This window comes from Schistocerca piceifrons, chromosome 1 (assembly GCF_021461385.2).
Source record: "Schistocerca piceifrons isolate TAMUIC-IGC-003096 chromosome 1, iqSchPice1.1, whole genome shotgun sequence".
Lineage (NCBI taxonomy): Eukaryota > Metazoa > Arthropoda > Insecta > Orthoptera > Acrididae > Schistocerca > Schistocerca piceifrons.
The window spans coordinates 637,032,791-637,048,044 of NC_060138.1; the positions used below are offsets into that span (position 1 = coordinate 637,032,791).

General features: G+C 38.1%; 1 protein-coding gene across 1 annotated transcript in view; it reads right to left on the minus strand.

Annotated features, from left to right (window-relative positions):
- Positions 1-15,254, minus strand: part of LOC124805024 (exosome complex exonuclease RRP44) — a 143,321-nt gene that overhangs the window by 15,185 nt on the left and 112,882 nt on the right. Inside the window, exons 16-17 of the mRNA XM_047265438.1 lie at positions 8,141-8,293; positions 2,412-2,534 (exon numbers count right to left, since the gene is read on the minus strand). Coding sequence (XP_047121394.1) covers positions 2,412-2,534; positions 8,141-8,293 — 276 coding nt within the window. The remainder of the gene's footprint in view (positions 1-2,411; positions 2,535-8,140; positions 8,294-15,254) is intronic.

A 15,254-nucleotide genomic window follows, 5' to 3' on the forward strand; every position in this document is an offset into this window, starting at 1 on the left:
TGATATTTTCACTCTACAGCGGAGTGTGCACTGATATGAAACTTCCTGCCAGATTAAAACTGTGTGCCCGACCGAGACTCGAACTCGGGACCTTTGCCTTTCGCGGGCAAGTGCTCTACCATCTGAGCTAGGCAAGCTGAAAGCAATGCTTGATACAGCTTCAAGATGGATAACTTTATACTTCAGACATAATCAGTGATTTAAAGGCAGTGCCAAATCCAATGATTCCTCTCCTCTCCCCCCCCCCCCCCCCTCCCCCCTCCCCCTCCACCCTGACAATTTCACCATTGTCATTTTTGATGATATTTTGTGTGTGCTCATTCTTTCACTTTCCTATTCTTTCATAATTCAACTGTACCTATCCTTATTAGGTCCTTGCATGTGATAACAATCTTACTGAAGTTAACAGTGCTGTGTAACTCCACAATAATTGGGTATTCCCTTACCTTTTTGCTCTTTGTCTGAACAGAACTGTCTGTTTATATAAAATGGTAAATTATAGTGCAATTTTGCAGATTTCAACCCCTTCACTGGTCCTTCCAGTTAATTATCCATGTACAGTTATGGCACTTACTCAAATGTTCTCCTCTGCCAAATATGACTTTTTGCCTTAAAAATTTTCCCATTCCATTGTGGCAAGCTGTTACAGCAACCTGTTTAAAAGTGTTGTTGAACAAAGTCTGAGTTGCAAAATTATTTATGTCCATATCCTGTTTCGCCCTTTTGGGGCATTATTCACATTAAAATAATTTTGCAACCGAGACTATTTTTGTTCTGAAACACTTCTTGTCTTTCAACAAATAAGTCACAACAGATAGTCTGTGTCCTATATGAGCACAACCAAATGTGTGCACACACAACGGGCACATCAGCCTGTGCCTGCCCCCACCCCCCCCCCACCCCCCCTCTCCCACACATACACACAAAGCAATAAAAACAATAAACCTATTCCAACAGGGCAAATTATGAACATACTGCTGACAAACAACACTCAATAAGAGGAATGAAACATAAGGAAAACACAAATGGAAAACAAGTCTTGTAGATGGCTGAATATATGCCTTGGATGAAGAAATGAAGCAAGGAAAGGTATTTGCAGTCTTGACAGAAGTATATGCTTCACAAACTATGATATCTCAAAAGCTGGTAGAATGGTTTATATAAGATCCATTCAGTGATTTAATAATTCCATATGACTACAAAAATTTTTTTCATATGGATAATTATGAAAGACAAGAGTCAAATCACAAAGGATAAGTAATGATGACCTAACGCTGCTTTGTGCAGAAAACTATGGTGCAAAGTCTACTGAAACTGAGGAGATATTGAACAGGTAGCAGGAACTATGTAAAGAAAGTGTGTGTTAACTTTTCACACAGTTGTTCAGGGTGTGGCTACATTATTCAAACTTTGGCCACAATGCAAAATAAAGTTCATTTGAGAAGAAACTGCTAATTCCAGAATGAAGCTTATGAAGCTGATGTTATTAAGTTATGACATTGGATTTCAAGATGGAATGCTGGCTAACACAAAATCACGTGCAGAAGCAAAAGTCATGTGTCATACAAGTGAGTCTCCTCAGATGGAAATGCAGTGTTGCTTGACTGCTGCATTTGTAGCTGGTCCACACTTCTTCCAATTCTTCTCTTTCTATCAATCTCTCTTTTTTAATAAAAATTACCAGTAAATTTAGATGCATTTAGAGCATATATTGCTTATTAACTCGCATTCCAGATCAGACTGGTAGCATCCTATTACAACATTGCTTCACACACAAGCAATGGCTCAAACAAAACATTGTTGAATTGAGAACATTTAACTTAGCTTTTAAAACACAAGTGGGAACTATAGTATCAGTCTTCAAAATGCTTACATTTGCAACACAATAATAATGGGAATAAAATGGAATAAATTTATTATTTACAACATAATACATTTTACTGGCTCAATTTCAGAATAGCCCACATTTACACCTCTGAAAACATTAAGAATGAAGTTACTGGCAGGTCTGATAATAAATTTACCATCTGAATTAAAACATTATTTTTGTTTACATACAGATAAACCTGCACAGCAAACTGACGGCTACACGAACACACTCATCACTTTCAAAGAGCACATGACAGACACATGTGACCAGTTATATTCATCTTACATTGTGGACTTTTGATATTAGTCTTGATGCTATTGTTCTCTCTCTCTCTCTCTCTCTCTCTCTCTCTCTCTCTCTCTCTCTCACACACACACACACACACACACACACACACACACACGAGAGAGAGAGAGAGAGAGAGACAAAATTCATATGAAGTGCTATCATGCAAAATATACCCCATAACATCAGTATTTTGGACCAATGAATGAATTATGATGGATTTAGGAGAAAATTATCCTTGAGTTACTTTACTTACATAAGGTTCCACAAGCTTCATTACCAGTTTTTCATGCTGTACATTTGATCTATCAAGACTCAGTCGTACAGTTACTGGGTCAAATATCTTGAAAGTGATATGTTTCCATGTTTGGGTCTGCAACTGAAAAAAGATATTTGATGGAAACCATAGTAAAAAATATGGTAAGGAAAGTTCTGGCAGACTGTAAGTAAGAAGACCACTCACTGAATTGCAGAAGCATTGAGTAATCAACAGGCATATATAAAATACAAAAGAGAATGAAAATCTGCTAGCTGTCAGGAGAAATCCTCTGATGAGCTAGAAAACACACACGAATGCACACACGCGCGCTCACACACACGCACGTACACACACACACACACACACACACACACACACACACACACACACACACACACACACACACACATCTGTGTCCACACATTGTGCTGGCTAGACACAGTGCCAATGACTCAATGCTTCTTGTATTTGGTAAGTGGTCTCCTTCACTCCTAAATCATTTAGAATAATAAAAAATAAAATTTTTATTAGTACAATTATTTACATGTAAAGTGTGTACTAGTAGGTAAACAAAAACCAAATAGTGTAACTGGAGCAGCATCAGCTTTTTACAAGCAACGGATTTTCTGGCTAGTGAATGAGAGGTTCATTTAGATCAACCTAAAGCACCTGTAGTTTACCTAAAATACCAGTGGTCGATATCACAAGTATTACAACTATCATTAACTGTACCTAATAATTAGTAAAACATATAGAAACAGTTTATAATAACCAACTCTGTTGTTCTTCACACTCTAAATGTTCTTCTTTAAGACTGCAGCCAACAGAACATGACACAAATGCTGTGTTGTTTCAAACAGATAAGTAAACAACTTCTTTGTTGCCTTTTCTGTATTTATAACACAACTGTTCTCATTCTCCTTATTCCTCTTTTTAACTTATTTACATTTATTGACTTTATCTGGACACCTTCAGTTGTGTCTTCTGTTTCACATCAGAAACAATCAAACTGTTTTCCTGCCACTCTCATATTGTAATTGTGTCTGGTGTTCTCCACCAAATTCATTTCACTCTCTCATTGGTTCACACTCTGATGACTCATCTTTCAGAGTTTCTTATGGTCTGTGTCTTCCTTCAATCCTCGAAAAAAAGTTTTTCTTTCTCATAACTAAAGGTGAGTAAATAAGACTTTTTTTAATGAAATAAAGAAAATGTAATAATGCTTAATATAAATATTTAAAATGTGTTTACCATCTATAGCAGGGACTACTACAGTTAAGCTGACAGTGCCGCGCAAATCGTGAAATCATAGTACTCGAATCACTGCAGAAAGAACTGAAAGCCACAAGAGAACATGCTCTGTTGTTGGAAAACATTATTAAAAGTCTATCTGACCCATCACATAAAGAGCTCGGTCAACTTCAAGAGTACAGTGAACCAAAGAAATGTACAAAACCTAAATTTGTTTCCAGTGTGTTAAAAGTTCCGTTAAAAAATCGATTTCAACATCTTATTACAGATTGTGAACTTAAAAATGTTGAAACAAGCAACTCACACCAAGACAACGAATCGGAATCGGCGGACAGGAAATCTACAAAGCCAATAAGTCAGTAAAACGTAACTGTCTCGATGTTGCAAAGAAAGTGACTCCTAAAAACTTTAGTAGGCCTACAGTTTTGCTTGCTGACAGCCACGGAAGAGGAATTGCAGGAATTCTTCGTTTCCAGGAGGATCTCAATGTGGCAAGTGTTGTGAAACCTGGAGCAGGCCTAAAAGAAGTTTTGAAAAACTATAAAAACAATAATCACGTGACACAAAGTGAATGCATTGTAATATTGGGCGGTGCAAATAATGTATATAAGAATGAACTAATAGTAGCAAACAGAGTGCTAAGAGATGTGCTACGTACAACAGAGGATCAAAAAGTTATTGTTGTAGGCATTCCACACAGACATGACCTTACTGAATCTTCTTGTGTGAACAGAGAAATCCAAAAAGCAAACAGGATGTATGAAAGGATCTGCAAGACCACTTCAAATGCTTTTTTCCTCAGTATTGACGATCTTGAAAGACAGCATTTCACAACACATGGTATGCATTTAAATAAATGGGGCAAATCGCTGCTCAGTCAAAAGATCAAAATGGTAGTGGATATTGTTTCTTCTATATGTAAGAAAAGTGATCCTATTCCATTACCACTGGTAAAGGACGCCTGCAAAGTATCTTCCCTACCATGTACTCCAGTTGCAGCAGTAACACAACATCAGGTATCACTGATTACAAAAGAATGTCCTGGGAGAGAGGAAGCTGTAACTACAGTTACAACAGGTAGAACACCTCATTCAGGAACTAAGATAACAGAAACAGCAAAAGTGGCAGCATATTCAGCAACAAGTGTACCAACAGGTGATCCAGCTGTCCATTCTGCAGCAACATCTGAACTACCTACAGTGGGAACCCAGCCACTTAGATCATGCCATGGACAAGAAGACGTGAAGAGACCTCCAAGAGTAGAAGCAGTATCAAGTGTAGCGGCCAAACGGAAAACTGTACCTCCATTACGTCTAAATGATTTTTTAGTAGAAGGCAGCAAGGGGAAGAAGCCCATAAGATAAATAGTGCCAGAGATTTAATAGCCTCTCAGCAAAATAGTGCATCTGTAAAGAAAGACAGGTTTGATTTTATAATCTGTTATCTTAACATTGAAGGAGTAAGGGATAAAGAATTTATTGTCAATGACTTTGGATTAGAAAATAAGTTTGATATCTTTTGTTTAAGTGAACACTGGGCTAGTGAGAGTGAACTTACATTTATTAAATTTGATGATTATATTCTAGCCAGTAGCTACTGCAGAAAATTGCATTTAAGAGGTGGTGTGGTAATATATGTTAACAAGTCATTTAGCGGTACATTCAATAGATTAGATCTAGATTTTCTGTGTGATGAACAGAACTTTGAAGCTGCTGGTATAGTAATAGACAGTTTTAAGTTAGTTATAATTTCCCTGTGCAGGTCACCTAAGGGTATAACCAATGTATTTTTAGAAAAACTGGACCTGCTGTTACATGTCCTTACAGATACTAGATGGATACATTATGATATTGTGATAGGTGGAGATGTGAATGCTGAATTCGATGTCACAACACAAAAACGTACTGTCACTGAACTCCAAAACCTACTAAGACAGTGCAACTTACATTCAGTCAATAACAAACCTACAAGAGAACACGCATGTTTTGACAATATTTTTGTAAATTTTAAAACAACAGAAGAATCATGTTTTGTGACAGTATTTCTGTATTCTGATCATGATTCAGTATCTTTAAATTATACAAGTAGGTTCCCTCTTGATAAGAGTTATGTAAATAAGTTTGTCCCAGAAGTTGTGGTCACTAGACCAGTCACAGATGAGAAAATTGACAGGTTTCGTACGTCCCTTTCTAACAGAGATTGGTTTGGCCTGTGTTATGATGAGACACATTATACTCTAAGCAATTATCTGCCAGCAAAGGTACTATTTGATAGGCTTCTCAAAGCATTTTTGGGACACTTTAATGACTGCATACCAATAAAGAAATGCAAAGTAACTGACAGAGTCCTAAAAGCAAAAGTTCCAAATAGACAAAATACATGGTACACAAAACAGCTGTCTACTATGAAAAATCAAGTTATGTTGTTGTACAATATTTATAAAAATCTGAAAACCAACCATGCTAAACTAGCCTATGTTAGATCTAGGAATGAGTACAAAAAAGCGATTGTGGAAGCCAAACAAGCACACAATCTCAGAAGTATTGAGAAATCCACCAATAAGTGCAAAGCAGCATGGACTCTAATAAATAGTGTCGCCAAAGATAAAAGAAGTGACAAAATTAGTATCTCTCCCCAGGAATTTAATGACTTTTTTATTAAATCATTTGAGGAAGTAGGAAGTGCTATAATTAAACCTGAAATCAGCTCATCACAGTTACTGTCAAAAAATATTGGTAGGTCATCAACAAACACAAGTACCTTCAATTTTTCTGAGGTCTCACCTGGTTTTGTGTTAAGAATAGTGAAGCAGTTAAAATCATCAGACAGTGTAGACATATATGACCTGTCTTGTAACATGCTTAAGAAAGTAATAGACTGTATAGTGTACCCCCTAACATATTGTATAAACAAGTGTATACTGGAGGGTTTTTTCCCTGATGAGCTTAAACTGTCTAGGGTAGTTCCAGTACATAAAATAGGAGATAAAAATTCTGTCTCAAGTTACAGGCCAATATCCATAGTCCCAGTTTTCTCAAAAGTTCTAGAATGCATAATGTACCAACAATTATCTGTTTACTTTGATAACATAGGAATAATAAGTGGATCACAGTATGGCTTTAGGAAAAACCTGTCAACCATTGATGCCATAGACAATGTTGTTAAATACATCCATCAAGTATTTGAAGCAAAGCCTTTGACTGTGTAGAACATACACTGCTACTCGAAAAAATGGACTTTTACGGTGTTAAAGGTAACAGCCTTAAGCTATTAAGATCATATTTACAAAACCGTAAGCAAGCCGTCTGTGTTGGGAAAGAAATGTCCAGTACAGAACAAGTTGAGGTAGGTGTTCCACAGGGATCCGTGCTGGGCCCTTTCCTTTTCCTAATAATGATAAATGACCTGCCATCATTTATCAAATCCAGAACAGTACTCTATGCTGATGATACAACATTTCTGAACAGCAGTAATGATCTTAATAGCCTTAAAACATGTGTTACAGAGACAATTGAGCAAGCTTCACTCTGGTTTAAAGCAAATGGGTTCTTGCTTAATGAAAGCAAAACCCAGCAGATGGTATTTAGTTTAAAAGACAAGTTTCCATCAGATGATCCTAGTTGTGTTAAATTTTTGGGAGTATATTTGGATGATAAACTTTCTTGGAATCCACATATTAAGTATATTAGCGGTAAATTGTCTAGGGTAATCTATTTGTTAAGGCGATTAATGCACTGTGTACCTAAAAATTATGTTAGAGTATCTTACTACTCATTTTTCCAAAGCATCATATCCTATGGCATTATTTTATGGGGAAACTCCACTTGTGTGCATGATATACTATTGCTGCAAAAGAAAGCTATTAGGATAATTACAGGCTCACCATACAAGGCTCATTGTAAGCCTCTGTTTACTCAACAAAAAATCATGACAGTAATAAACCTATATATTTATTATGTTTTAATCTACACAAAAAAGAACTTACCTAAAGTAAAACGCAGGGCAAATATACATTGTTACAGCACTAGGACAAACAGCTCTATCTATACGCCCCACCACAGACTGTCAAAATCAGTTAACAGTGATGAACTTATGGGCCACAAATTATTTAACAAACTTCCACAAGGTATACAAAATTTACCAGAGCAACAATACAAACAAACACTTTATGACTGGTTAGTTGTAAACCCATTCTACAATGTAAAGGATTTCATGACCTGTGATATTAAACTGTAAAGTTCTTAACAATTCTGTCCTTTTATAGCATGTACTGTACTGTATTGTATTTTATGTATGACTTTGTCTATTGCTGTAATGGCTTAAAGACAATAAAATTATTATTATTATTATTATTATTAGTCTATTTTACTCAACTCATGATTACTTGTAGCCAGTATGAAATATATGTTTCCCTATACAGTATATGTTATGTAATTTACTGAAACACCCAAGTACACATGAAAACTTATTCTTACCTCTCTGTCATAGACAAATTTCACTGGCATGTCTTTGTCTAACAGGTACACTGTTCCTTCAAATCCATATTTGGGTATTAATACTTGCAATGCATTTTTCCTCACATACAAGATGTAGCCTTGTTCATCTTGCACTCTTTCTCTGAAGAAAATCTGTAGTAAAATCACATTCATTGAAAGTAAAATCAATGTAACACAATAGCAATAGATACATGAAAAATTAAATAAATGAAAGTTCAATTGCATCTTAATAAAATCTACAAGTAATGCTATAAACTAATGTATTAAAAGTAGTAAACGTGACATTCTAAACAAAGAGGCAGGTACCATAATTTTCACTGTTTTGTAGTTTTGACAGTACCATACACAAAGGAGGTGACATAAAATTATGCATAACACACACATATCCTTTAGAAATCAAGTTTGGACAAGTGACAAAAAGAGTCCACTTCGCCGGCCGCAGTTGCCGTGTGGTTCTAGGCGCTGCAGTCCGGAACTGTGGGACTGCTACGGTCGCAGGTTCGAATCCTGCCTCGGACATGGATGTGTGTGAAGTCCTTAGGTTAGTCAGGTTTAAGTAGTTTTAAGTTCTAGGGGACTGATGACCTAAGATGTTAAGTCCCATAGTGCTCAGAGCCATTTTTGAAGAGTCCACTTCCTACAACTTCCCTTCCAATACAATCAAAAGGTGAAATGTGGAGAGTGAAACAGCAATTTTTGTATAAATTGATGACTAACAAACATTGATTCTTGTATTGGTAGCAACATAAGAAAGGTAACTGTTTCTGAAGAAAGGCATCACAAAGATACTACATACGGCCATAATGTGCAATTGTTTATGGACAACCAGTTTCAGTGAAACAAACACCTTCAAGTCACAGATACCAACCATTACATCAGATTAAAGGAAGGCTCCTTGGTGTTCAGTACACAGTTACTATAGTTGGAACATCTGTCACTTATACGTCTATCCATTAACTCACAAATCTTAGTCATTAAGTGCACAAACTGGCATTGCAGTGTTTTGAACACTGTCTCATCAAACTTGTATCATAAACTGACAACTCAGCCTTCCTTTAAAACAGAAGTAATATCTGGCATTTCTCAAGGTAGTGTTATAGGCCCTCTATTGTACCTGATCTATATTAACAACATAGGAGACAATCTGAATAGCTGTCTTACATTGTTTGCAGATAAGGCTGTCATTTACCGTCTTGTAAAGTCATCAGATCACCAAAACAAGTTGCAAAATGATTTAGATAAGATATGTGTATGGTCCAAAAAGTGGCAATTGACCCTGATTAAATAAAAGTGTGAATTTATTCACATGAGTACTAAAATAAATCCACTAAATTTCGATTATGGAATAAGTCACACAAATCTGAAGTCTGTAAATTCAACTACATACTTAGGGATTACAATTACAAACAACCTAAATTGGAACGACCACATAGATAATGTTGTGGGTAGAGCAAACCAAAGACTGTGATTCATTGGCAAAACACTTAGAATGTCACTAAAGAGGCAGCTTACACCATGCTTGTCTGCCCTATTTTGGAGTATTGCTGTGTGGTGTGGGACCCGCATCAAGTGGGACTGATGGATGACATCAAAAAAGTACACATAAGGACAGCTAGTTTTGTATTAATTATGAAATAGGGGATATAGTGCCACAGACATGATACATGAACTGGAGTGGCAATCATTAAAACAAAGGCGTTTTTCATTGCGATGGGATCTTCTCATGAAATTTCAGTCACCAATCCACCGATTGCAAAAACATTATGTTGGCACTGACCTAAATATGGAGAAATGATCATCACAATATAATAAGAGAAATCAGGGCTCGCACAGAAAAATTTAAGTGGTCGTTTTTCCCACACGTCGTTCAAGAGTGGAACAGTTGAGAGACAGCTTGAAGGTGTTTCACTGAACCCTCTGCCAGGCACTTTATTGAGAATAGCAGAGTAATCACATAGATGTAGATGTAGTTGTAATGGAAACCGCAATTGGAAGATTGTCACTTGATAAATTATCCCTTAGTAAAAGGGCATTACAACACCTTCTGATGGTTTCATGATCACATTCTTTAAATACATGGAAGCTGTGCAGCACTGTTTACAGAAAATATGAAGGCAAACAAGTGCGTGCACTCTCTCTCTCTCTCTCTCTCTCTCTCTCTCTCTCTCTCTCACACACACACACACACACACACACACACACACACACACACAAATGCAACTTGCACACACGACCACTCTCTCTGTCTTTCTCACAATATTATCTTATTCCTATAGTACATAAGAAATATATATAAAATATAAAGTCTAATGACAAACAATTCTGCCTGGTGGAACAAAAATAGGTCAGAGGAATTTATTTTTTCTGTCAAATTTATCCAATGTATAAAATCCTCATGATGTCTGTATGATATCTGAATAATTTTGCCTGTGATTTATATAAAATACAAAGGTCATTTCAAAAGTGCTGCACATTGTGCTTGTGTGACCATTACAGTAGTGTAATCAAGATAGGAGTTCCTGTCAGCCGTGAATGAGACTTTAGGCATGACAGTCGTATATGTGGTGTCTGGTTTGCAAGACTATGTAGTGGGTAATTCAATTTTAAAATGGAAGCTGAAACTGAGGCAGGTCAGCTTACAAGTGTTTACTAGTGTTCTTACATGAAAAATTGGATCCGTACTCGGAAAGAACCCAATGGAAATTTACAAAACTTTGAGAGAAGTGCGTGAGAATAGTGTAATGGATTGTAGCACAGTATCACGGTAGTCTGCTCATTACCATAAAGGTTGCGTCAGCACTGAGGACAACCCAAAAAGTAGAAGGCCGTCGACTGAACAAACTACAACTCTCAGTTTATTTTTAATGACATATTGAGAGAGGATCAACAAAAAACATGAGAGAAAATTGCATATGTGGCCTGAATGTTTGTCTCTTCAGTTTAAAGAATCATAACTGAAAAGGTAAAGATGGGAAAAGTTTCTGCCAGATGAGTTCCACATAATCTGAGTAAAGAGCAGAAAGAATCACAGAATGGCTTCAATGTTATCGAACAGAAGGAGAACAGTTTCTGAAAAGAATTAGTAAGCTTGATGAAACCTCGATATGAGATTTTGATCCAGAACTGAAGTCTCAGTCATCACAATGTAAGAGTTGCTGACTCTTCATGCCCAAAAAATTTCATCCTCCAACAATTGAAAGTGAAACCGATGATTATCTTTGCGTGACATGAATGGAGTCATAGTTACAAACAGCATGCCCAAGGGATGTCTATAACAGCTGCCTACTACAAACTGTTTTTGCAAAATCTTTTGTGCCTGAAAATTCGTCAAAGGAAGTATGACATGCTTGCAGCTGGTGTCCTCATTTTGCATAATAATGACAGACTGCATACTGCCCTACCAGTGAAAGAAACACTCGACAAAGATATATGGGAAATACTTCCCCACCAACCATACTGTTCTGATATGAGCTCCCTAAACTTTGATTTGTTTCCCAGTTGGCTACAATTGATTAAGCTTTCAGTGAGGTGACCCGAGTAATCAGACAGCTCAACAATGAAGGTGCCCTATCTGGAATATACAAGTTGCTGAAACATTGGGAAGCTGTCATAAGCAAGAATGGAGATTATATTAAATACCTGTAAAGGTATATTTTAAAATAAATTATTTTCTTCACTTCTATTTTACAGTTCAGAGGACTTTTGAAATGACCCTTGTACGACAATAAGCGAGACAACAGATTTTCTTTCCATAAACATTATAACAGATGAGGAAGTACAGAAACAATGGGGAAGACAGATGGGGTACAGGATGGAAAATTAGATGTTACAGGAAAGACAGATCAAGGTTTGCCTGAAAGTTGAAGCCAAGATTGTAAAGTCCAAGTATGGGTAAGCACCAATATATATATATATATATATATATATATATATATATATATATATATATATATATATATATATATATATATATATGTGTGTGTGTGTGTGTGTGTGTGATTTACTCAAGTAAATTTCTATATTAATACGAGAGAAGGAAAGTTGCTACTCACCATATAGCAGAGATGCTGAGCCGCGACAGACACAATAAAAAGATTCACACAATCATAGCTTTCGCCCATTAAGGCCTTTATCAACAGTAGACACACATAAACACACGCACACACACACACTCACGCAAGCGCAACTTGCACACACATCTGCAGTCTCAGAGAGCTGAAACTACACTGCGAGCGGCAGCACCAGTGCAGAATGGGAGTGGTGGCTGGGAGGGGGTAAGGAGGAGGCTGGGGCGGGGAGGGGGAGGGGTAGTATGGTGGGAGTGGCGGACAGTGAAGTGTTGCAGTTTAGATGGAGGGTATGAGAGAAGGTGCGGAGGGGGAAGGGGGTAAGTAACGGAAAGGAGAGAAATAAAAATAAAAGCAATTAAAAGACTGGGTGTGGTGGTGAAATGAAGGCTGTGTAGTGCTGGAATGGGAACAGGGAGGGGGCCGGGTGGGTGAGGACAGTGACTAACAAAGGTTGAGGCCAGGTGGGTTACGGGAACGTAGGATGTATTGCAGGGAAAGTTCCCACCTGCGCAATTCAGAAAAGCTGGTGTTGGTGGGAAGGATCCATATGGCACAGGCTGTGAAGCAGTCATTGAGATGAGGGGTATCATGTTTGGCAGCGTGTTCAGCTACAAGGTGGTCCACTTGTTTTGTGGCCACAATTTTACGGTGGCCGTTCATGGGGACAGACAGCTTGTTGGTTGTCATGCCTACACAGAATGCAGCTCAGTGGTTGTAGCTTAGCTTGTAGATCACATGACTGGTTTCACAGGCAGCCCAGCCTTTGATGTGATAGGTAATGTTGTTGACCGGACTGGAGTACGTGGTGGTAGGAGGATGTATGGGACAGGTCTTGGATCTAGGTCTATTACAGGGGTATGAGCCATGAGGTAAGGGATTGGGAGCAGGGGTTGTGTAAGGATGGACGAGTATATTGTGTAGGTTCGGTGGACGGCAGAATACCACGGTAGGAGGGCTAATTTCAGGGTACAACGAGAGGTAATCGAAACCCTGGCGGAGAATGTAATTCAGTTGCTCCAGTCCTGGATGCTACTGAGTTATGAGGGGAATGCTCCTCTGTGGCCGGACTGTTGGACTTTGGGAGGTGGTGGGAGACTGGAAAGATAAGGCACGGGAGATTTGTTTTTGTACAAGGATGGGAGGATAATTACGGTCAGTGAAGGCTTCAGTGAGACCCTTGGTATATTTAGAGAGGGACTGCTCATCACTGCAGATGCGACAACCACGGGTGGCTAGGCTGTACGGAAGGGACTTCCTGGTATGAAATGGGTGGCAGCTGTCGAAGTGGAGGTATTACTGGTGATTAGTAGGTTTGATATGGACGGAGGTACTGATGTAGCCATCACTGAGGTGAAGGTCAACATCTAGGAAGGTGGCTTGTTGGGTTGAGTAGGACCAGGTGAAGCAAATGGGCGAGAAGTTGTTGAGGTTCTGGAGGAATGTGAATAAGGTGTCCTCACCTTCAATCCAGATAGCAAAGATGTCATCAATGAATCATCAGCTCTCTGACACTGCAGATATGTGTGCAAGTTGCGCTTGCGTGAGTGTGTGTGTGTGTGTGTTTGTGTGTGTGTGTGTGTGTGTGTGTGTGTGTGTGGATGTGTGTCTACTGCTGACAAAGGCCTTAATGGCCGAAAGCTATGATTGTGTGCATCTTTTTATTGCGCCTATTGTGGCTCAGCGTCTCCGCTATATGGTGAGTAGCAACTTTCCTTCTCTCGTATTGTTACATTCCATCCTGGATTTTCCATTGTTTGAAATTTCTATATTATTATGCAAAAAGTAACCGCAAACTTGAATGAATGGTGTAATTACCTATGAATGTCTTTGAAAAAGAGTAGATGTTAAAAACTGGAGGAGAAGGAGGGGGGGGGGGGGGGGGCGCAATATCTTTCAGACAAACAGACCTTCATCAGAATTAAAAACATGTGCACGTGTGCGTGCTCCCACACACACACACACACACACACACACACACACACACACACACACACACAGTCTCTGGCTGTGAAGGCCAAATTACCTGGCCTTGGCAGCCACAGATTTTGCTCATGTGCGTGTGTGTGTGTGTGCGTGTGCGTGTGTGTGTGTGTGTGTGTGTGTGTGTGTGTGTGCGCGTGCGCATTTTTTTGTCTCTTTCCAATGAAGGCCAGTTTGGGCGAAAGCTTTGATAGTCTTTTTTTGTGCCTATCTGTGACTCAGCATCTGCAGTACATGGTGAGTGCAACTATCCTTTTCATAATACTGTCAAGTATCAACTGTAATATGCAGAGGTGATTAATCTGATGTGAAGTAAAGTACAACACTGAAAACCTGAGAACTGGCACTGATTAGCGCATCAGTAACACAATGAGATATGAGAGATGACATCTAAACAGTCCTTGCTTCCTGAAAACAATACACTGTTTACTTTCTGTACTATTTTATTCTTTCAATAATGTACAGACATCATAAATTCGTTATAATGACTGTCCATAGGAATCACAATCAGTAGTAGTGGTGGATATTTATTTAACCTGAGAAGTTGTAGCCAACTCTGCAGTCGGTCACTTGTTGCAACAACTTTTAGCTTACAAACTAGGGTGCTGAATCTCTTGTGTACATCTGCTTTCATAGCTATAAAGAGTGTACAAAATGTAATTCAAACTGAGTGCCAAAATCACTTTTGTTTGCTTCAATTTTTCTCAACAAATGGAAATGGCCACTGACAAGAACAATGAGGAAAACTTCTGAGTGTTTTATCTGTATTTTCGTAATTTATTGTAATATTTTGTGCGAGAACTGATAAGCAAATGAATGTACTGAAGGTAAAACACAAGACTGTAAGGCTAATCAACACTTTTATCTTGAAGCCCCCTGTCTGTGGCAGCATAAGTTTTTACTTTTGTACCATGAAATATGAGACGCCATGGTATTTTGTGAATCATGTATTATTGTACTGAAAATGTGATTTCAAGACACTTCTAAAACCAAAATAGATGTATGAACATTTTTTGAGAGTTTTTGCCTGCTACTATCCACCA